The sequence below is a fragment of the Tachyglossus aculeatus genome, chromosome X4, assembly GCF_015852505.1.
Source record: "Tachyglossus aculeatus isolate mTacAcu1 chromosome X4, mTacAcu1.pri, whole genome shotgun sequence".
NCBI classification, from domain to species: domain Eukaryota; kingdom Metazoa; phylum Chordata; class Mammalia; order Monotremata; family Tachyglossidae; genus Tachyglossus; species Tachyglossus aculeatus.
This window is the reverse complement of record NC_052098.1, coordinates 19,595,451-19,620,970: the sequence shown is the minus strand read 5'-3', so window position 1 is coordinate 19,620,970 and position 25,520 is coordinate 19,595,451. Positions and strand designations below refer to the sequence as shown.

At 41.4% G+C, this 25,520-nt stretch overlaps 1 protein-coding gene across 1 annotated transcript in view; it reads right to left on the bottom strand.

Moving 5' to 3' along the window:
• Window positions 1-25,520, bottom strand: part of KDM4C (lysine demethylase 4C) — a 218,231-nt gene that overhangs the window by 156,709 nt on the left and 36,002 nt on the right. The window contains 1 exon segment of the mRNA XM_038769518.1: window positions 13,229-13,278. Coding sequence (XP_038625446.1) covers window positions 13,229-13,278 — 50 coding nt within the window.

The following is a 25,520-nucleotide window of genomic DNA, read 5'->3' as shown; positions in this document are numbered from 1 at the left end:
CAAGTGGGTGAGGGCACAGTGATGTCTGCTGTTGGTGAGGAGTTAGGGATGGTCTGTTTTGTGCCCAGAGACTGCAACCCCCCCCCGCCCCACATTAGACTGCAAGCTCCTTGAAGGCAGTGATCACATTTATTAACTCTATTGTACTCTCTCCCAGGCAATTAGCACCGTACTCTGCACACACTAAGCACTCAAATACCATTGCTGGATTAATTGACCTCTCTCTACCAGCCATCTCCCAACACATTCCACTAGACAGAAGGGGACCAGACAAGAGAGTGCTGATGGCTTAGCACAAACCATTACTATTGCAAAAACAACTCCAGTGCCTATCCTGCTGGCAGTAAGACATGACTTTATCCCCTTGGCCATCCATGTCAGAGCAATGCTCACTCCAAATGGCAAGGGGCAGGAAAAGGTCCGCCTCTTAACAAAGTGCGCAAGTGTGCAAAAGATTCTCTCAGTGACACACTTATAAGTCTCAGAGTTTGGCAGCAATATTTGTAAACATAAAGATGACTCGCGATATTGGATTGTAACATTTCATTCATTCAATCATATTTAATGAGCGCTTACTGTGTGCAGAGCACTGTACTAAGGACCTTGCCTTCCCTTAAAATAATGTCCCTATCACCTGCTACGGTCCTAGCTAAAGGGCATTTATAATAAATAATCAATCAATTGTATTTATTGAGCACATACTCTATGCAGAGCACTATATTAAGTGCTTGGAAGGGTACAATATAACAGAATTGGTATCTTCCCTGCCCACAACAAGCTTACAGTCTAGAGGGGGAGACAGGCATTAATATAAATGAATTATGGATATGTACATGAGTAAATAAGTACATACTACTTCTTGAGGAGAATGTTAGTGATGATAGAAAAAATAATGACGATAGAGATGATAGCGTCACATGTTAAACTGTCCTGTATTACAGCCAGTTTTTTGGATGATTTGAACATACACCGAGCTCTCACCAATCAGAGGTTGTTTTGAAAGTTGGCTAAGGAATTGCAGAGAAGGAAAAGAGAAACTTCATTTCTCAGGAAGCAAAGGGGTTGACTCGCTACTTTTTGCAAGAACAAGAAGTTGTTCTGGACAGAGCCAAGCCCACATAGAGTTCTCCTGGGGAAGGAGGGAATGTGAAGACAAAATACCTCCTTTTTCCTTGCTCCTGACAGTGGAGTGGTGTTATCCTCCAGCTCTCAGAAACAGGCTTCACTTTGTAGAAACCTCTTTATTGCCAAATTAAGCTTATGGAAAGGTATTCATTCATTCAATCAATCATATTTATTGAGCGCTTACTGTGTACAGAGCACTGTACTAAGCGCTTGGAAACTACAATTCAGCAATAGAGACAATCCCTGCCCACACCAGGCTTACAGTCTAGCAGGGGGGAGACAGACATCAAAATAAGCAAACAGGCATCAATATAAATAAATAGAATTAGAGACATATATATACACATCAGAGAAGCAGCATGGCTCAGTGGAAGGAGCATGGACTTTGGAATCAGAGGTCATGGGTTCGAATCCCTGATCCACCACATGTCTGCTGTGTGACCTTGGGCAAGTCACTTAACTTCTTTGAGTCTCAGTTACCTCATCTGTAAAATGGGGATTAAGACTGTGAGCCCCACGTGGGACAACTTGATCACATCGTATCTCCCCCAGCGCTTAGAACAGTGCTTTGCACATAGTAAGTGCTTAACAAATGTCATCATCATCATCAGAACAAGTAAAACAGGCATTAATATAAATAGAATTATAGATATGTACATATATACACAAGTGCTGTGGGGTGGGGGAGGTAGAGCAAAAGGAGCGAGTCAGGGCGACGTGGAGGGGAGGGGGAACTGAGGAAAAGGGGGGGATCAGTCTGGGAAGGCCTCTTGGAGGAGGTGAGCCTTCGGTAGGGCTTTGAAGGGGGGAAGTGTGATTGTTTGGAGTATTTGAGGAGGGAGGACGTTCCAGGTCAGAGGTAGGAGGTGGGCCAGGGGGTCGATGGCAGGACAGGCGAGAACAAAGAACAGTGAGAAGGTTAGCACCAGAGGAGTGGAGTGTGTGGGCGGGGATACAGAAGGAGAGAAAGGAGGTGCGTTAAGAAGGGGCAAGGTGATGGAGAGCTTTGAAGTCAATAGTGAGTTTTTGTTTGATATGGAGGTTGATAGGCAACCACTGGAGATTTTTGAGGAGGGGGGGTGACTTGCCCTGAGCGCTTCTGTAGAAAAATAATCCAGGCAGCAGAGTGAAGTGTGGACTGAGGTGGGGACAGATATGAGGTTGGGAGGTCAGAAAGGAGGCTGATGCAGTAATCCAGTCGGGACAGGATAAGTGATTGTACTAACATGGTAGCAGTTTGGATGGAGAGGAAAGGGCAGATCTAGAAGTGGTGGTAGGGGATCTCTTTGGGCATGTTCTAGTTTAAATCTTAGTTTGTGGATTTAAATCTCCATTTGAATTTCCTTTTTGCATTCTATTCAATTATATCTCTGATCAGAATATTATTTCTTAGTAGACATACAAAATTAGAGTTCTATAACTCTTCAAAGGCCTCAGGAAGAGTTCTCTTTTAGATTCTGGACAAATTCCACATCTCCTTCTTTCCTTTTGAAAGCCTGGATGGGTGAAGGGCTCACTTTGCTTCACTTTCTACGTATTTTAGCAAGGTAGCCCCTATATCACCAAATGAGTGAGTCTAATAGCATAGTCACCTCTTTTTGACTAAAAATAAGCAAAAAGAGCAACCATATATATGAATAAAAAGGAAAGTGCTATACAGGAGATGCATCACTACTGGGATGTAATCACCACACCATTCTTCCTATCTTGGAAAGAGAAATTCCTCTAAATAGCATTGATGTCATCAGACTGACAATCCCTGATCATTTTTTAACAGTAGAATTCAAAGGAACATATCAAACTTCCAAATTTGTACAGTTGTGCTGTATTAAATTAAATTTTAAATTAAAATCAATGAAGAAAGAAGAGTCTACTTAATTCTTTCTATATGGATTTGTAATCAAGGCCTGAACAATGTGGTGACTGGTCATAAGTTAATTTAAATTGGAAAACCACTGAAGGAAGGTAATGTGCAGTATATTAAATAGTTCACATTAGTTCAGAATTTATATTTACAAAAGTCATTTGAAACTATGCTTTATATCATCTTCAAAAACCTACCTTTCACTACAAAAAACAAAACGTGTTTTTAAAGGGATTTTTACCTCAATACATTTGGCTCCTAGAAGTAATTTGGGAGGTTAAATACCTCATTTTGCCTAATTGTTAACTATCTTCGATTGCATTTTAAGTCGTAAATCAAAATTCAAACATTTATTTACTTTTCTACTTTTCTCTCCCCCTTTTAGACTGCGAGCCCACTGTTGGGTAGGGACTGTCTCTATATGTTGCCAACCTGTACTTCCCAAGCGCTTAGTACAGTGCTCTGCACACAGTAAGCGTTCAATAAATGATTGATTGATTGATTTTCTATAACAAATAATTTTAAAATTTCGTATTCACCATTTAAAGAAAAATACCAGTACAATTTCTGAAGCCTATTTTTCTTCAAAGGCCTCATGTTTTTCAAAAAGCAAACTATAGAACTACGTAAAGGTTTTGTTTTTTTTCAAAAATTTCACAATGATGCCTGCTGGCCAAAAGAGAATCAGCAATCAACCTCCACCTCTCCTTAGCAGTAGCAATTTGTATGCATTCATTCATTCAGTCATATTTATTGAGCACTTTATCGTGTACAATATAACAATAAACAGACACATTCTCTGCCCACAACGGGCTTATCGTGCTTATATGTGCAGAGCACTGTGAAATCCTGCAAGAGTGAAAGTTAGACGCAGTCCCTGGCCCCCAGTGGGCTCACTGTATGATGCGCTTGGGAAGAACAAAATAAAGTAGTGACATGCTCTCTGTCCGCAAGAAGGTTATACTCTAGAAAAAGAGCAGATATAAAAATATCTGCAGATGTCAAAATAAATGATTGGATGTACAACTGAATAAACATATGTACAAGCTCAAGCATGCTAAAGTTGACTGTGGGGTTTATGGGGCTTAGGGTGCCGGGAATCGATCAAGGAAGGCTTTAAAGGGCTTTGAATGTAGGGAGAACTGTTGGATTTGGGAAGAGAGGGAGCTCCAAGTGGAAGAATAGCAAGGAGACAACAGTGGGAGAAAAGAATGCATGGAACAATTTAAGACTGTGAGCCCCATGTGGAATAGGAACAGTTTGACCTGATTATCTTGTGTCTATCCCAGAGCTTAGAACAGTGTTAGGCACATAGTCAGCACTCAACAAATACTACAATTATTATTATCATCATCAACTAGAGGCTTGACATGGGAAAAGCAAAGAGAGCGATTGGGGAATAGAGTGTGAAGAGAGTTGATAGAAAAGCTAGGGTGAGTTTGTGATTTGAAGCCAATTATGTGGAGTTTTCGTTTAATGCAGAGACACATAGGAAGGTAGTGGAGGGTTTGAGCTTGAGATGGCGGTGGAAAAACCATGCAGAGATATCCTGGAGACAGGGGATGTGATATTTCATAAGAAGAGAGAGGTCAGGGCTAGCAAGGAAGATTTGGGACTCTTCTGCATAGAAGAAATAGATGAGGCTATAGGAGAGTAAGAGTTCCCAAGGGATTCAGTATAAAGTGAGAAAGGAGGAGACCCAGAAAAGAGCCTTGAGGGGTGTTCACAGTTAGGGGATGGGAGGTAAAAGAAGAGCCAGTAAAAGACCTGAGAAGGATCAGTAAAAGAGACAAAAAGAAAAACCTGGGGGGAACAGTGCAAGAGAAGCCAAGGTTAGGTCACATTTCCAGCAGAAGAGAGTGATCCACATTATCAAAGGCAGTTGAATGGTTGAGGACAGTTAGGATAAATAATAATGATGGCATTTATTAAGCACTTACTATGTGCAAAGCACCGTTCTAAGTACTGGGGTGGTTACAAGGTGATCAGGTTGTCCCACGGGGGGCTCACAGTCTTAATCCCCATTTTACAGATGAGGTAACTGAGGCACTGAGAAGTTAAGTGACTTGCCCAAAGTCACACAGCTGACAATTGGCAGAGCTGGGATTTGAACCCATGACCTCTGACTCCAAAGCCTGTGCTCTTTTCACTGAGCCACGCTGCTTCTCTAAAGTACAGTGTGTTACATTTGGCAAAAAGTAGGCATAGCTGACTTTGGAAAGAGTAGTCTCAGTGCAGTGAAGGGGCAGAAACTGGATTATAGAGGGTCAAGGAGGGAATTGGAAAAGGGAGTTCAAGTTCTGGAATAGGTGGTGGGGGCTCTGTGTATGGGAGTCAAGGAGGGAAGAGAAATAATGTTACCGAGTAGAAGAGAGGGAAAAGCTAGAGAAGACAAAGACGAATTAAGTAACAGAATGTTTCTTGGTGCCCAGACTCACACTAACAGTGCTCCACTTTGTAAAGAATATCATGGAGATAATCCAGAGCAGAAGGTTGATCAATGGAGGGGCAATGGAGTGGAGAAGTTCAGTTCAGCTGAGAGAGTGGTATTGGGGATGTGGACTTGTACATCAAGAGAGAAGATGCTGAGTAGGGAGTCCAAATGGGGCACGCATAATAGCCTGAGGTAAGTGGAGGGGGTCTTTGAGGGACAAGGATAAAACAGATTAGAGTTTAGTGGTTGGAGAGCAGGACAGCATAGCTGGTGAGGTTGGAAATGGTCTAACTGCTAGCGATGATGAGGTCCAGCATGTATCCAAGCTGGTGCGGTGAGCAGTAGTAATATTATTGACTGCCCACTGAGGGTACTCCATTGTACTTTAGAACTGGGAAGTACAGACTAACAAAGTGACACATTCCCTACCCACAAAAAGTTAACAGTCTAAAAGGGGAGACCAATGTAAAAATATTGACTGTGTAAAAAAAAGTCAATAAATAATGGAATACACATGAGTAAGTGCTGAGAATAAGTGCTAGGGGTGGAGCACTGAATATTAATTTTAAATAATTTGTTCATAGCACAGGAGGGCTCAATACTCAGATGAGAAGCAGTATGGCCTAGTGGAAAGAGCACAGGCCTGGGTGTCAGAGGATCTGGGTTCAAATCCAGTCTCTGCCAAATGTTTGCTGTTTGACGTTGGGCATATCACTTAACTACTCTGTGACACCATTTCCTCAACTGAAAATAGGGATTAAATACCTGTTCTCCCTCCTACTTAGATTATGAGCCCCTGGGGGGGACAGGGATTGTATTTGGCCTAATTAACTTGTACCTACCTCAGCGCTTAGAACAGTGTTTGGCACATAGTAAGTGCTTAACAAATACCATTTAAAAAATTAATAAAAAAGGAGCCAAGGATTTTGCATCTATTTCCCAATCAACAGTCCTATTACTAACTTGTCTTATCACCTGAGTAAATTGCTTTCTTTATTCAGTTCCTCATATTCTAAATCTGCTATATTCTAAGGTTGCTATTACATGCCAATTTTGAAAAATAAAGTAGTTAACATTTACAAAGTTCTTGGAGGCCTTATATCAGACCTGGCCTTATCTCAGATCGTGAGTTCTCAGTAACTATAAAGTCAGATTGAAAATTTCTATACTCATAGGAGTTTCAGAGCTATTGGCAACCAATCACATTGCTAAAGCCTTTGCTAATGTCCTTTTTTTAAGGAATAAGGATAACCTGCAGGTCCAGAGCGGTCCTCCGGCAAAGACAATTCCATTTTAGCAGAGTCAGAGTCAAAGTTGATGTGGCCACTTATTGAGAGAGATTTTGCAGTGGTTCCCTAGGACTTCTAAGCATCAGCTTGGGGTTTACATTTTTTTTAAAGATTGGAAAATCATATTTTTAAAAGTAAAAAACAGAATGAGAAAAGTTTGACACAATTTTATAGTATAGTATCTTCAGTTCAACCTTAATACAGGATTCTGATCCATTTACCACTACACAGCATACACTGATTTCACCTGCTTGAGGCATGTGCTGAGGCATGATAAAATGACAAAAAAGCACTATGCTGAGTTTCTTCATGCTTTGATTGCCTTCATTCCCCTTTAAAAATACTGATTTGCAACAGTCTTATTTATTATCCTTTCAAAAGTAGACATTTTAATAATATTTTTCAGACTGTCAGCTGAATGAATGTTCACAGGGGTGTATATTCACCTTGGTGACAGCTAATATGAGTCCCTGCTCTTTCTCCATACTGTGTGAGGTAGATGGACAAAAATAGATGGGCTTGTAATCTATTCAGAAAATTAAACTAGTTTTATATACAGTCAAAGGGTTTTTTCTGGCTCTTCAGGGTTAAAAGTGTGGTAACCAACCATACAATTACAGTCTTTAAAAAAATGAAAATATTTGAAGGATATGCAGGATATGTAGGATTTACTTTACCTTGGTCACTTTTTTGTTCACTTCTGCTTATGGTATCACTGAACAGTACAACTACCAGCAAACAAGGATATACAAACACTTGGAACACACTAAAATGTACATGATCCTAAAAGACATTTAACAGAGAGAATGCATTTCATACACCACTATTATTTAAAATAAGAGCTCCTATTTTATCATAACCCTGCCACCAATATTCTGCTTTAATAGCTATGGGGTTGAGAATCTAAGTTCAGCATTTCATTAAAATAACTCTTCAGCAATGCATTTATTAATTACATTAGGGTTTGAGTCTCAGTGAAATAGGTCTGTTAAAACATATTCCTCATTAGAACTATGGCATTTCCAAATCTACTTTCATCCCTATTTTGTTTAGCATACTGGAACACCAGGGACATTATCTCATTCCTAAAGTAATATATGCGATTAAGGCATCTATTTAAAGAATCCAAACACCCTCCAAACTGACATTCCTGATTTACCACTTTGCCTCTATATTCTCCTCTATTTTGCAGCCAATTCTTTCAAACAAAAAATTCTAAAGCATACAATAGCATTATAAAGGAACATAACAATGAGTTTTAAAATTGCAATAACAGTTCACTCAAGATTTTTATTACATTTATGTCTACATAAAATTGAAAATCCTACATAAATGAGAAAGCAGCTGAAGGGCAAAATCCAACTGCTGCCTTTATCAGATGTGAATCTAATGTCTTTCAGATAAAATATTTGTAGGTGCCTCAGTCGATCAAGATTTCAATGGAAACCAAAGATGAAAGCATTCATGCATAAAAGGCAAGTGTGATAATTATGATGTTCAGACAAGTTAATGGAAACTATCCTAGCCTTCCTTTAATTTTATGTATCAAGTGCTGCCTTGACCTAGACAACCTGTAATGCTTCGTCACATTTACTGCATCATTTTATCATTTTAATTATTTAACAGAATTCAATTAATTTAGCAGACATCTGGTCAGTGGGACTAACACTCCAGGATCTTGTAGCATCTTTTACCATTTTCTTTTCATAGGAGTTAAGCTATAAAGTAGATTTGAATAAACATACAATTAAATTTCAATTTCTCGTTATCTTTCAAGTTTAGTAATCTTTCACTGACTAAATAACACCAATTTGGGGGCTACCCGTCCTTTTTAAGGAAACATCCCTGAAAATTTTGGCAATGTTTTAGTATTGCAGCATCTACAGTTCGAAGTTCACAGATTTTCAAATTTCTTCAGTGAGTAATATAGGAGAAAATTGTGAGTTAATTATTATGGGAAAGGTTCTAGTACAGAGTTGTTATGCAAAATTGATCACCATAAACCTTAACTATAGAAGGGAATCAGCTTCCAAACTCTGCTCTCATCTAATATCCAGAACAGTTCCACCTTAATGTTCACAATAAGAGTTTGTCCCTGCCAAAGTTCGAGAATACAATTACATTGGTATTAGTCAGTGCACCTATAATGCAGGTGTTATGTTCTTGACGAACTCCTTATTAAGAAAAATCTGTGTTTTAGTTCTCATCCTCTGTCCAGCGCCATCCACATGCACACATGCACTTGGCTGTTTCTTCCAACACTGCATCACACTCTAACCATACACACATATATATTGTCAGAAGAACATTTCCTGATTTAGCCATGATGTTCTTCCAAAAGACGTACTGAAAAAAACACACATTATCGCAGAAATTACTGTTTATGCAAAATATCACATCTATAGCTATTAACTGCCAAAGCTTCAATAATGCAATAATACTGTAACTGTTCTCCTTAGAACTGTATAATTTAAGGAAAAATCATGGTTTGACTATTTACAATTTAACTCAGAACTTGACAGTCAACAAATCTAACCTCTGCAGCTCCCTTTATGTTCATCAAACCCCTACCAGATAACAAACCTGTTCACAGGATCAATGTTATATAGGCACCAGATGTGAGCATCACTTATAATTCTGAATGAAGCTAGAGTGTCACATTTTCTAAATGCCACATAATTGAAAAGCAGTATCCTGCTGGAACTAAATCATTCCCTTTACCAAGCCTAAGCCTTTACCAGCATCACACATATAAAAACGGAATATGCAGATCCCATGTCCCTCCCCTCACAAAGGGAGAAACTCCCAGCAGATGTAGGATTTAGGAGGGTTTCTCAAAGTCCATTATGGAGACCACAGGGTTTGAAGGGCCCCCCCCACCCAAAGTGGTTGGTATCACACAGGGTTGGGGAAAGGGGAGAAAGGGTATGGGATTCTCTTTCCTCCTCCCCCTGCCTCGCCTATAGAAAGTCCCCCCACCTGATCTCATCACTCCTTCCTAGCTAGAGACACAAACACAAAAGTGAAAACAGCACCAGGCACTGCAAGCAACAAACATGATAGCACAAAGAGATGGGTTTTTGTGTTCACAGTGCAGTTGGGTCTGTGGGTCTCACATTTGCGTACGCTCACTCTCTCTCTTCCCCCGCCCCCCCCCACCACACCAATAGGTGAACTTCACTATCAGTGTGTGCCCTCTAATGCAAATGAAGTGCTATCTTCAAAAAGCTCTGCCATTAAGTACTCACATTCTAAAGAAATCATTCATTTGGGGAAGCAGCTGAGAACTGATACAATTAGGAATAGATAGAAAAAGAGTTCTCCAAATGTGAGAAAGCAAGAAGTCTTCCCCATAGATGGAACCAGGGGGAGGAAGCTAGAGAGAGACTGCCTTCCTTCTCCCTCCACCTTTAGCTGATTGACAGGGGCTTTGCCCTTTTTCAAGCAGCGTGGCTCAATGGAAAGAGCCCGGGCTTTGGAGTCAGAGGTCATGGGTTCAAATCCCGGCTCTGCCAATTGCCAATTGTTTTACTTTGGGCAAGTCACTTAACTTCTCTGTGCCTCAGTGACCTCATCTGTAAAATGGGGATTAAGACTGTGAGCCTCATGTGGGACAACCTGATCATCTTGTAACCTCCCCAGCACTTAGAACAGTGCTTTGCACATAGTAGGAATTTAATAAATGCCATCATTATTAGTGGTAGTAGTACAGTGCTTTGCACACAGTGAGTGCTCAACAAATACTTTTGAATGAATGAAGTGGTTTTCTGGGAAACAATTAGAGAACGAGCTTGGTGGAGACACATTGCACCAAGATACTGGAAATGCAACAGTTATAATAATAATAATAACAATAATGGCATTTATTAAGCGCTTACTATGTGCAAAGCACTGTTCTAAGTGCGGGGGAGGTTACAAGGTGATCAGGTTTTCAATCAATCAATCAATCGTATTTATTGAGTGCTTACTGTGTGCAGAGCACTGTACTAAGCGCTTGGGAAGTACAAGTTGACAACATATAGAGACAGTCCCTACCCAACAGTGGGCTCACAATCTAAAAGGAGGAGTCCCCACGGGGGACTCACAGTCTTAATCCCCATTTTACAGATGAGGGAACTGAGGCCCAGAGAAGTTAAGTGACTTGCCCAAAGTCACGCAGCTGATAATTGTCAGAGCCGGGATTTGAACCCATAACGTCTGACTCCAAAGCCCGTGCTCTTTCCACTGAGCCATGCTGCTTCTCAATTGAGACCCTTCCACTTGACGCAGTCATATATTCCACTCAGCACAGTGTTAGTTCAAAAAAAGGCCTCCCATCAGGACAGCCATTTAGCAGATGAAAAATACCACAAGCCTCTGCCTGAGATCTTGAAAGACTTCCTAGGAGGATCTGTTTAAAGAAGTCACAGTTAGCCTGGAAACCTGCTCCTAAGCAGATATTTACAGTATTCCAGCCTTTCTGCTGTTTCTCCTACAGCTTTACACTCACTCCCACTGTCAAATCCTTGTGTGGGTGTTGCGAGTATGATTAAGAGAAAAATGTATTTTAGTTTTAGATTGTGAGCCCCATGAGGGACAGGGATCATGTTTAATCCCCACCTATTTTCTCCCAGGACTTAGTAAAGTTATTAAATACTATTACTACTACTCTTGGGGAGAAGATCCCAATCTTATAGCTAGTCACCAATTTAAGAAAGTAAGAGGTGAATGACTTATCAAATAAGGTAAAAAATGTCAATAAAAATGAAGCACAGATATTTTCAATACAACTCACACACTCTCTTATGTTACTGACTTCCAACTTTTACCTATCATTAAAACTCCTTTCTGAATAAGCAACCCAGGTCACTGGATGCTCAGTTGTTAAAGAGACAGCAATACAATTCAGTAACAACCTGAGTGTCTGAGCAGCCCTATTTAAGAATTCATTGCTTACCCCAACAAAGGGAGACTAGAAAATGTGTCCCTAAAAATTGCCTACCTCACCCAAATCGAAATAGCTTGGCCAGATGCCTGGGACTGGTGAGCCATAATGGAAAAAACAAGAACCTGCCAAATATACCCAAAAAATGACAACTGTATCATTGAACAGGGGTTGGGTGACAAAGAGATCAGCAATCATCCAATAAGGAGAATGGCACTTGCTGCAAATGAGTTAGCCAGATATGGCATAGACATGCAAGGCTGAGTGACACAAGATTTACTGATGAAGGATAGATCCCAGGAACAGCCACCTGGTCGTCATCATCATCATCAATCAATTGTACTTATTGAGCACTTCTAATGTGCACAGCACTATACTAAGTGCTTGGGAGTGTACAATACAGCAGAATTAGCAGACACATTCCCTGCCCATAATGAGCTTACAGTCCCATCATCATCATTATCATCAGTGATATTTATTGAGTACCTACTATGTGCAGAACACTGCACTAAGCACTTGAGAGAGTACAATACAACAGAGATGGCAGACACGTACCCTGCCCGCAACGAGCTTATACCCTAGAGGCCTGATTTTTTTTCTGAAAAGGTCTTCCCTGTTCTGAATTAATGCTTGTAATCAATCACTTGTCTCAAGTCTTCCTACTCTGACCAGAGGAATCAAAGAGTATCTAACGACACTATCCTTATCTCAAAAACAGAAGCTCAATATCATACTCATCATTTGCCCCCACCATGATGGACATTGAAGAGGAGAAAGATTATATAAAGGTCTCGCAGACTCATGGCAATATCAATGTCCGGTAGGCTGATCCTCAAGAGGGAGGTGATAATGCATATGTGGGGGGTGAAGCTGAAAGATCCAGAAAAATACCTGTTGATATGTTAGGTAGCTACGGCCTACTATTGTTGAGTGATGATGTCAAACATCAGCTCATAATCACCAGCGCAGTTTGTTGGTAACCAAATAAGAGAAAGACATCTTGGATAACACCTTCACAGAACCCACAGCTCCACTGAGTGGGGCATGTGAGATGAATGAATGGCAGCTGGGCAAGCAGTTGCTATATGAGGAACTGAAAGAGGGACCTTCCAGCATGGATGGCAGAAAAAACATTTCAAGGCACTGTCTCCAACACTATGACATAGCGGGGGGCTGCTGGGAAACCCCTAAAGTCAACAGAGCAGCCAGAAATTTGGTTTTGCAAGGACTGGGACATAAGGAGGTAGACTGGAAAACAGAAACAGGAAGAATGTTGGATAAATCTACTAGCACAACAAGGATCTGTCCCTATTTGTAAAGGATGCAGAAGGGTGAGTCAATCCTGTATCACCCTTTTCAGCCACACTTACATGCATGGACAGATCTCACTGCTTGTAGCATCATCTTGGCAAACAAAGAACAGCTATATACACACCCACACACAGATGTAACTCATAATATTTAGGGTATTTTAGAAATAGACACGTTTTTAAAAATGACAAATTTCTGCACTAAAAGTAAAACATGATACTGAAAATTTAAGAACCGTGAAGACAGATGCCTTCGATGATAAATCCTGAACACAGTTTTACCTTGCGCTAGACGTTCAAGTTGTTTCCCATGCTCTGGAGATACGGCATACCTAAAATTAAAAAATAATAATAAAATAAATACTTAAATGCTGTAGAGTCATGGTCATCAAAACACAAAAATCCAAAATTCTAGCTGGGGAAAATAATTCACCCAAAAGAAAATAATCCCAAAATCGGTAGGCTGTGTACAACAGGCTAAGGTGAAACTTTTCTTTGTTTTTTTAAAGAAGATTATAAATTGTAGTTTTACTTTAGTCAATAAAAGCCTACTCCATTGACATAATTTATGGTTTTAGGGTATTTTAAAATACTACAATTTGACATAATAAAGTTTTCACTGAATTGGCTAAAAGGAAACTTAGAATGTGTTAATTCCCAGATAGGAACATGTAATACATTATGTGAACATTAATTTATCCGGGATTGTTTTTCCCTGTGAATGTTGTCATTTTCAACAAAACGGAATTTAACAGAAATTATCAGTCTAAGAAGTATTCTTCAGAGTTATTTCTCACAGCCAGTATGAAGAATGAGGCTGTCAATTTCCTTTTAAAAGCACGACTGTATTTAAAGTAATTTACCACCCTAGAAAAAAATGTGAACACACAATCTTAGAATGTGAGATTTTATTTATGCTTTGAAAAAAAAGTTCTTGTATTCACTATAAGACAACAAATCTGCTTTCATATATTCATTAAGACTTTCAGATATTGTCAAGATTCAAAAATAAAAATGTTTCTTAATTTAAGGAACAAAACATGAATTGATTTCACTTTTTTTTTCCAGAGAGCATAATAGACTATCAATGTTTAACTTACTTTAAAAGCACAGGTTACTCAATAGAATCTATTTTATGAACTTTCCATCCCATTTTAATACTAGAAATGAGTTGGCCTTATTATTCCTAATAAATTTTGAACATGTTAACTGGGACCAATGAAACCAGCAGGTTCACCACTGAAAATTGAACTGAGAAGCAGGAGTAGGGTCCTACCTCTGCTGGTAGCTCAACTCCTTGCTTTGTGGCGAAGAAAGTGCTGCTTCCAAAAGCTACACTCCAGAGTTTTGCTGTGGAGCTGGGAAGGGGGATGAATAAAGGGAGCAAAAGGCAGGGCAATGCAGAAGGGAGTGAAAGGAAAGGAAGTCAGGGAAGATCTCTTGGAGGAGATGTGCCTTCAATAAGGCTTTGAAGGAGTGGGGGAGCAATTGTCTGATGGATATGAAGGGGGAGGGCGTTCCACGCCAGAGGCAGGACATGGGCGAGAAGTCAACAGCGAGATGGATGAGATCGAGGTCCAGCGAGTAGGTTGGCATTAGAGGAGTGACATCTGAGGCTCTGTGCCTCAGTTACCTCATCTGTAAAATGGGGGTTGAGACTGTGGAACAACCTGATTACCTTGTATCTACCCCAGCACTTAGAACAGTGCTTGGCACATAGTAAGCACTTAACAAATACCACCATTATTATTACTAATCCATACTTTGCCTCCAGGGAATCTAAGACCTTATTATTTCTTCCCAGAGGAAGAAGAATGGGGACAACCTATAGGTCTATGGGAACAAACTCCTCAGGGTTGTAATTTAGCGAAGCTGTTCCAAAGTAAACCAGTTGGAAGCTTACCAGGCCTAGAGTTTAATGTGACTACCACTTCAGTTCAGGAAAAAAAAAGGTTAATCATTCTTCCTGTTTAGCAAAGGAAATTCTTAGTGAAATTCTAGACCCTTTGGCAAATGGAAATGATGCATTCAAATCCAGTCATTGTTTTTTCAGAAAAACTGATTTCCTACTTCAGTCCAGCCCACACATTTCACTCTTCTAATGCTAACCTACTCACTGTATCTCAATCTCATATCTCACCACTGACCCCTTGCCTCCATTCTCCCTCTGACCTGGAACTCTGTCCCCCTTCATGTACGACAGACCACCACACTCCCCACCTTCAAAGCCTTCTCCTCTAAGAGGCCTCCCTGACTAAACCCTCACTTCTCCTACTCTGTCTCCCTTCTGTGCCACCTATGCCCTTGATTCTTCTCTACCCTTTAAGCACTTGCTATTCACCCCACCCTCACCCCCATTTATATTTATATTAATGTCTGTTTCCCCCTCCAGACTGTAAGCTCCTTGTGAGCAGGGAACATGTTTACCAATTATTTTGTACTGTACTCTCCCAAGTGTTCAGTACAATGCTCTGCACCCAGTAAGCACTCAAATGCCACTGATTGACCCCTTGGCCACCTTTGACACTGATCATCCTCCCCAGCCCTTAAAAAGACAAGAAAAATCAAGAAAAGAAAGTAGTTTTGATCCCCTACATGAAGAAATTGAATCTCTGTTAATAATTTAGTTTTATGAATTTATGTATGAATTTCAATACCACTGGACCTCATTTATAGAACATTTTTTTTCCTGACAGCAATATTTATAGTCGAAGCTACAATGGCCCCAGTACCTTCTGAATCAGAGATATGAGTAGTATGTTTTTTTCCACATATAAGAATCTCCAACATACAAAGAATGCTCTCAATCTATCTAAACTTCCATCTAATACTTGTTAACCAAAATTGTTTTCATGAAGCAGAAATTTAAGAACCCAGAATACACTGCCCAAAGTATTCATAACTTTTAATGCAATTCAATTATACAGTAATTTTAAATCATGACAAATTACTAATCTACTATGTCAAAAGGAAGACTCAGTTAATGCGGATTTCATATGTGATTACGGTACATTTTCACATTACTGTTGATGTTGATTAACAAGCTGTAATATTTCTGCCACAAAAAATCAATTACATTAATTCAAAACTGAGTACATTTATTAGATCCAATTGTTAATTAATGTTTTAATTATATAGTCGAAGTGATTGGGGGGCATAATGAGACATTAAAGGTAGCAGTTTTGCAAGGGGAATTCTTGAGAAGCACTTTTCCTCCTACAAAAAACATGGAAATGTCCCCCCTCACTGCCCGGGTTTGCAACTGTCCAGAAAGCCCAGACTGCAGGGGATCTCTCCCTGGTAAGGAATTGCCTGGAATCCATTAGGGACGTCCCATTGCTGCATGATTTGCGAGATACTGCAACAGAGAATGAGCTTACATAGAAGTGATACAGCACTTCTGGGAAGTGGGAATTAGTGTGGCCTAGGGGCAAGAGCACGGGCCTGGGAGTAAGAGGACCTGGGTTCTAATCCTGATCTCCCATTTGCCAGCTATGTGACCTAAGGCAAGTCCCAACTTCTTTGAGCCTCAATTACCTCATCTGTAAAATGAGGACTCAATACCTGTGAGCCCCATGTGGGACAGGGACTGCATCTGAGCATATCATATCTTGTATCTACCCCAACGCTTAGTATGGTGCCTGGCACATAGTAAGTGTTTAACAAGTAACCACTTAACAGGCATCAATGTCCCATGTTTGCATGTAAGAAAGTGAATGTATAGGCTCCTTCCTTGTAATTCCATGTCACTGCTGCCCACCACAGACAGATGGGTGATCCCGGACTTTATTAGACCCCGAAAGAAAAATGATTACGTTGTACAGTTAGACAGGTAGCCATTTACTACAATATGCCTGAGACATTTTGGGCAGGGCCAGTACTTTAAAGAAATTTTTCCATAGATTCATGAAGTCATGAATTAGTAAGCGCTTAGTACAGTGCTCTGCACATAGTAAGTGCTTAATAAATATGATTGAATATGGAGACAGGAGGGGCAAGAAAAGAAAGGAAGAAAGCTGTGCCAAAAATGAGGTTGTGGACTAGCCATTTTTTTTTCTGGGTATTGCAAGGTTCATACAGCATTAAGATGTATTTTCTGTGGGGAATCTTGCTGAATTCTGAAAAGGTTGGGAGCTTGTTTTGGTAATTTTCCTTCATCTCAGGATAAAAACAACTAAGGAGAAAACAAGGACCACCCACCTTAACTAGGTATCATCTGCTAATTTTTTCTTTCTGATTTACTGTCTAGTCTGTATCCTTCTTTTTGTTTTTCTCTTTCCTTGAATGTCTGCCTTCCTCCACTTTCGATTGCTGATGCCCTGTGGGCAGTGGCCAGATATTCTTCCCAGTGTCTAGGACAGTGCTTCACAAACTGCAAACTCTTAATATTAGAAATTGATTTTGAAAAAAATAATGAAATGAATTCATTTCTGCAATCCCATAACCTGCACTGTAGAAATATTGTATTATTAGTGTTGCTTCCTTTGGGTATTTCTAAATAGTTGATAAAGCATTGGAAAAGATTACCTTTACATGAAAACATTTTCAAGGAAACACACAGGGATTCATAGCAGCCAGACTAGACAGGCAAAACATGTTGAGTGAACGATGGTGCTTAGAAAGGGTCTGGGGACCAAAATCCTGAATAACATTTCAAATGCTTAATGTTGTTTTTAAATGCTGTGATTGATGTCTGCTTTAAAGGTGTAAAAAGATTAATCTGGTACAAAGAATGAGGTTGAAATAGTTATAGGAAGAAAAATGATTTTTTCTTGTTCCTCCCTCTGCCCTCTGTCTCTCCATGGTCTAGTGGAAAGAGCACTGGGAGTCAGGGTACGTGGGTTTTAATCCTGGTCTGCCAACTGGCCTGCTGTGTGACCTTGGGTGAGTCACTTAACTGCTCTGTACCTCAGTTTCCTTCTCTGTAATATGGGGATTAAATGCCTGTTCTCTCTCCCCATCACACTGTGAGTCCCATGTGGGACAGGGTGTGTATCTGACCTGCTAGACATACCTCTGGTCCCTACCCCAGTGTATAGTACATAGTAAGCACTTGACACACATCAAGTTCTCAATAAGTACCACTATCATCATCATCACCTGCACACTGATATTCATTAAACATTTGCAAGCACTGTACTAAGCACTGGGGAGAAATACAAGGCCAGGGATTCAGGCACGGTCTCTGGACCACATGGGCTCCTTCCCAATCCAGACAGAAGACGGAGAAGGATGAAGAAAGAGATGAGAGACATAAGAAAAGAAAAATAGGTTAAATTTAGCCAAAGCTATAACAACAAAAGTCCTGCTCATTGCTACTGAGAGAGAATAATCCTCAGGCTCCTCTCCACTTCCAGACAGGTACAGCCTTGGTTTAATCTGCCACAGTGTTCTAAATGTAGGGAAGGCAATGGAGCCATCCCAGTTTTCAGACACCCCATTAGTACAGTAAACCGCACTCAGAAGGAACTCAATAATTGCCATTGTTTTGCTACCATACAGACCCCCTAGAACCGGAAAAGTGGAGGAGTTCCCATCAAGGAAGCAGGAGAAGGTGTGAGAAGGGGGACTTTATGCCCCAACCATTCCTAGGACATCTAGCTTGGATAGTGGACAGAATTTCTAAGACAAGTCCCAGAAGCAGCGTGGCTCAGTGGAAAGAGCACGGGCTTTAGAGTCAGAGGTCATGGGTTCAAATCCCGGCTCCACCAATTGTCAGCTGTGTGACTTTGGGCAAGTCACTTAACTTCTCTGTGCCTCAGTTACCTCATCTGTAAAATGGGGATTAAGACTGTGAGCCCCCCGTGGGACAACCTGATCACCTTGTAACCTCCCCAGTGCTTAGAACTATGCTTTGCACATAGTAAGCACTTAATAAATGCTATCATTATTATTATTATTATTAAACACTCAATGCAGCAGCAGGGCAAAGAGTTCCAGCTGAGCCACAGATACATGCCATGCCATGCCATGCCAGGGGCAAGAGCAAAAATGGCAGCAATATAAGACAGATGGGAAAGGAAAGGAAGTCTTTGCTGCTCACCTCCTCTCTCGGAGAACTCATTTTCTCCCATGGCTTCAACTACCACCTCTATGCAGAAGATTCCCAAATCTACATCTCCAGCCCTGATCTCTCGCCCTCTCTGCAGTCTCACATTTCCTCCTGCCTTCAGGACATCTCTACTTGGATGTCCCACCAACACTTCAAACTTAACATGTCCAAAACAGAACTCCTTATCTTCCCACCCAAACCCTGTCCTTCCCTTGATTTTCCCATTACTGTAGACAGCACCACCATCCTTCCTGTCTCACAAGCCCATAAACTTGGCATTATCCTTGACTTATCTCTCTCATTCAACCCACATATTCAATCTATCATTAAATCCTGTTAATTCAGCCTTCACAATATCACTAAATTCTGCACTTTCCACTCAGTCCAAACAGCTACCACGTTAATCCAAGCACTTATCCTATCCTGCCTTGATTACTTTATCAGCCTCGTTGCTGACCTCCCTGCCTTCTGTCTCTCCCCACTCCAGTCCATACTTCACTCTGCTGCCCAGATTGTTTTTCTACAAAAACGTTTAGTCCAGGTCTTCCCACTCCTCAAGAACCTCCAGTGGTTGCCCATCCATCTCCACATCAAACAAACTCCTTACCATTGGCTTTAAAGCAATCACCTTGCCCCTTCGTCGCCCATCTCACTATTCTCCTACTACAACCCAGCCCACATACTTCGTTCCTTTAATGCCAACCTACTCACTGTAACTTGATCTTATCTATTTCGCCTCCAACCTCTTGCCTTCATCTTGCCTCTGGTCTGAACACCCTCCCACTTCATATTTGACAAACAATTACTCTCCCCCTCTTTAAAGCTTTATCGAAGGCACATATCCTCCAAGAGGCCTTCCCTAAGCCCTCATTTCCTCTTCTCCCACTCCCTTCTGCTTTTCCCTGATTTGCTCCCTTTAGTCACAACACCCTCAGCCCCACAGCACTTATGTACCTAAGCGCTTAATACAGTGCTTTGCACAGTAAGCACTCAAATACAATTGAATGAATATCTATAATTCATTTAGTTATATCATTGTTTCCACCTCTAGACTGTAAGCTCTTTGTGGGCAGGGAACCTGTCAATGTACTCTGTTAAATTGTTGTACTGTATTCTCCCGAACACTTAGTACAGTACTCTTCACACAGTGTGCGCTCATTAAATATGATTGATTGCTGCTAGACCAACTGAAGAGGGGAAGATGCAGACAATGGGGAAGAGAAGGCAGAAGGGTAGGACCCAGAAGCTGTCTCTAGAGAGCTGAGATAAAGGAGAAAAGTGGCAAAGTCTACCCCTTGAGGTAGATTTTACCTTTTCCAGAGAATGAATGGAGGCTTTAGTGGGGGTAAGGGTAGGAACTGGGGCAGGATATAGGGGCAATAGCTGTGGTAAGAATAGGAATGAGAATAGGAGAGGAGAGCAGCTGTAGACATGGGAAAGAGGGGGAAGGCTAATAATCAATAATGATAAGCAGCATGGCTTAGTGGAAAGAGCATCAGTCTGGGAGTCAGAGGACCTGTATTCTAATTCTGGCTCCATCACTTGCCTGCTCTATGACCTTGGGCAAGTCACTTAACTTCTCTGTGCCTCAGTTCCCTAATCTGTAAAATGGGGGTTAAGACTGTGAGCCCCGTGTGGGACCGGGGCTGTTTCCAACTTGATTATCAAGAGCTTATACAGTGTCTGGCACACAGGCTTTAAAAGTACCATTTAAAAAAAGAAACTGTCTCTGGGTCCCCTGAGGTAACCTATGGCTCTGTTCCTGGGGCCGTTGGGGAGGCGAAGAGGGGGAGGGAACTGCAGAGGGAGTGGGAAGGTGAACAGGCAGGAGAGGAATAGCCCCTGACTGATCTCCTCTTAAAGCCAGTTTAACCCCAGACTGCAGCCTGAACATTTGAAGGCAGCAATTCTGACAGCTTCCCCAAGGCCTCCTTAGCCTTTTTATATAAGGAAGACTTGTGAGTGAATTGTACTCTGTGGCAGAGTGAAGAAACTCTGCCCTTTCGCAAAGGTACAGAAGGAAAGCAACGAGCCTAATTAGCAAGAGATTGTGAAACAGAAAGAAAGATCAGGCAAGAGATAGAGAGAAAGACCACAAGGGAGTACTTCCCCACAGCCCCACAGACTTAGGGTCTCATTGGCAGCTCAGCCAACCACAAAGAAAATGACTGGTGGATATTTACACTGCTCTCTTTGGTGCTTATCTATCTCCTTAGGTCTAACTCCTCCTGCTCAACCATGGAATATGCTTTCAATGGGAACAAAATGTAAACATTCAAAAGTTGAGCTTCAAGACCAGAGCCACCCTAGGTCATAGTCTGCCAACACTACCTCAGTACCTTTTCAACACCTCAGCATTAAGGCAGTCACAATCTCCCAAAGCACTTACGTACTTATTTTTTTTCTGGTATTTGTATATGTGCCAGGCGTGGGATAGATGCAATACAATCAGATGAGACATAGTTCCCGTCCCACACTGGACCTCGAGAAGCACGTGCCCTCCTGAAGAGCTACTACTACACAGTGGCTTCAGTTTACACCTCTTTCCTGATTTGAGGGGATGGGGGAAAAAAACAGCCTATCCCCTGGACCAGCGGTGGGAACTGTTTGCATGAACATACCTCTCCCTTTGACCACAGAGCATGGTGGTGGTGGCAGTAGCAGCTCTCAGTGAGTTCCCCCTTCAGTGCTTTCCATATTCCGGGCTGATGAGTGAGGAGAGGGGCCATGAGGCAGCAGGAAGCCTTCCAAGATGCTGAGAGCACCCTGGCAATAGTGGCCTAGATTGGGATCCCCCCTGCTGCAGGAGTCAACTCCAGGTCTGCCCACACACACATCAGTTTCAGAGAACAGCATGCACAGTCAATCTGGGCTCCTTCCTCCCGAGCTTCACAGATAGTCCCACTTCCCTCTTCTTCAGTGCCATCCATTGCTTGGAAGATCGGGTGACCTAAATAAATTCAAACCATGAAACTGATTGATCAGTAGTCATTTAAAAATGCCCATTTTTCATGTCATCTTGAAGGATTTCACCCGAATAATGTTTTGCGGAGCAAAATACATCAATTCGTCTTGGAACCCACCCCAGTCCAACCTTCCTGGTCCTATTTCAGTTCCAGCTCAAGCCAAACTCTAGAAATCTGCTGTCCAAATCAGGCTCAATTTCTGTCAGGACCCAAAAGGAACCCAAGTCACACTTGGGAGTAGGTGGTCATGGTGGTATGAACCAGCAATTGCTTAGGGGTAAACTCAGTACACAGAGGTAGCAGGGCCTGAACCACCAACTGGAAGCCCAATGGTGCAATTCCAGCCAAATTTTAGATACCTCCATGTCAATCAATGTGATTGACTGGGAACCTTAGGAGAGCTTCAGCCTGTTCAAGGCTTTTGAGTTTTTATTCAGATCTTAATCTTATGAGCACTTAAGAGAAGCCTGGAAGTAATCATTATACGTATATATATATATATATATATATATATATATATATATATATATATATATATATCCACATATATACATATATATATCATTGCATTGATGTTATCTGATTGGATTTATATCATTTCAAATTCTTTCAAGGAACTTTATAAATATTGTTTTAGATTTCTACTAGAAGTTGAAACTACAACCAACGAAGCTTGAAATGAAACATCGAGAGATCCAATTACGGGCTTCTCTCAGCTGGAGCTCGATATATTCTGAAGATGTTATGATGTCCCACCCAGAGAAGCTGTGTCGCCTGGAGCGTTGCCTTAATGGTAATGAGCTGGCTGCATTCCAGGACTTCACTGTTGATAATTTCATCCTGCCATTGATGTCGAGTATGGTCCATGAACTGGCCAGATATGGAATCAGCAGCACAGCACTGAGTTTTTAGAGCATAAATCAATTTGGGGCTGGTGGGGTGGAGAGGGTGGTGACGGATCCAAGGTGAAAGGTTTCCAACTTTCACCAAAAGAGATACAGCACTGGAATAATCCATGCATGGTGAGCAGGGCTCAGAATGTCCAGTCCTCCTCGATGCCACAACTTCCACAGGAAAAGTTGGAAGTTTTTTGGCTAGGGAACATCACCGCTCCCCTCCCCACAGCCGCTGCAGGATGGGCAACTATCCCCCAACTGTCGCACTGGCTCACAGGGCTGTGGTTCCAGGTTTTGCACAAAATCAAGCAGGAGGAAGGACGCCTGAGAACCACATGGTGAGAAGGTTGGAGGCATTGGAGGCTCTGGGGCTCGGCCACACAGACTGAGGAACAAATGTGGAGGTGTGCCTCAGCCAGAGAACCTTCAACCTTCATGGTAAAATATATCTTTTGATTATTCATTTCTTTGGGGCTTCCAGGTCACCTGAGCTGGAGGGTGACCTGGGTATATGAGAGTTTACATTAAGGTATACTGCTTTAAAAGGCCCAAGTCCATATTCCCATTACTACTACAATGTATGAAGAACTGCCTACGTTGTTCAACCTGCTTCTCACAGGAGTAGATTTTAAACTGGACACATGTTTTTTCCTCATGTTCGGATATGACCTTTTGTCTAATATTTCTGGGAACCGGCTAATAATTGATTTTAGCAGCCTAGAGGGAAATATGTTTGCAGGAAAGTCTACTTCTCTTCTAAATTAAAGGGCTATAGTTATTGATGAGATTTTTAAGAACCCTGGTAATTTTTAAAAATCAATATGGCATATGATTCCCATTGTCTCCGACTCCTGTTCTCATTCTCATGTTTTCCCTTCTCCCCGTGTTAGCAATTTTCTCCCTACCTCATGTAAGCGCTTAGTACAGTGCTCTGCACACAGTAAGTGCTCAATAAATACAATTGATTGATTAATTGACTGATTTTCCTTGCTCAGTCACACACCCTCTACCCACCCACATCATTCCTCTAATGCCAACCTTGATCTCATCTCTCCCATCATAGACCCCTTGCTCACACCCTACCTCCTGCCTGGAACTCTCTCCCTTTTCATAGCCAATAGTCTACCACACTATCCACCTTCAAAACCCTACTAAAATCATATCTCCTCCAGGAAGCCTTCCCCAACTTCCCTCAACTCCCCACCCTATTCTCCCTCCCTTTTGCAACCCCTACCACTAACCTCCCCATCATACTGTCACTCCCTTCAGCATCACCTACGCGCTTAAATCCATATGCTTAGTACAGTGCTCTGCACACAGTAAGTGCTCAATACAATTGAATGAATTAATGAATACCCAAGTTCTTTGATATTTATCCATAATAGTAATAATAATAATTGGGATATTTGTTATGTGCTATGTGCCAGGCACTGTACCAAAGCTCTGGGTTGGATAAAAGCAAAATGGAGTTCGACACGGTCCCTGTCTCACATGGGGCTCACAGTCTTAATCCCCATTTTACAGATGAGGGAACTAAGGTCTAGAAAAGTGAAGTGACTTGCCCAAGGCCACACAGCAGATGAGCAGCAGAACCAGGATTAGAACCCATGACCTTCTGACTTCCAGGCCAACGCTCTATCCACTTTGCTATGCTGTTTCCCCAGCCCGTGCTCTATCCACTTCACCACTCACATATATATCCTTATACTCTGTTGCTGTCCCTACCTGTGATTAACTTTAATGTCTGTCTCCCTCACTAGACTGCAAGATCCTTGAGGGCAGGGATCATGTATGCATTGTATGTTGCACTCCCCCAAGCACTCAGTATGGTGCTCCAAACTCAGATTTGTAGATATAATAATAATAATAATAGCATTTGTTAAGCGTTTACTATGTACAAAGCACTGTTCTAAGCACTGGGGAGGATATAAGGTGATCAGGCTGTCCCACATGGGGCTCACAGTCTTAATCCCCATTTTACAGATGAGGTAACTGAGGCACAGAGAAGTTAAGTGACTTACCCAAAGTCACACAGGTGACAATTGGTGGAGCTGGGAGTCGAACCCACGGCCTCTGACTCCCAAGCTCGTGCTCTTTCCACTGAGCCATGCTGCTTCTTATATGCCTTACATATCCCATTATTACACATAGCCCCTTAAAAAGAGCCACTATATGCAAACTACCTGGTTATGATTTCATTTTTTCCTCTATCTTGTCCCAATTTAACTTGAGCCTCTGGACATATTCTGAGTCCATCAAATCAGTTTGTGTACAAATTTTCTTGATTGTTTTCTCTGGAAATTAAACTCAGAATTTTTTTCTGAAAATTAAGTCTAGAGAAATGAAAAGTGTTAGGGGGTGGGGGGAGGTAACTTTTAAAAAAATGGAGGAGATACCAGAAGAGACCAAGATTGAAGCAGTGGACTTCATACTGGACTCAGCATCATCATGTTTAAGAAAGTGATGAAAACAGGACTGGAGAAATTTGAACCAAAAAGAGCCTGTAGCTCTGGAGTGAATAAAAATGTCGGGGGCTTGGAGTTCGTAAAAGGCTTTTTGATATTTTAAATCCCTTGTATTCTACAGTATCGCTGGGCTTAAAATATTTCCCTATTTTCTTTCTTTGCATTCAGACATTTCCAAAACGTTTTGCCTACTAA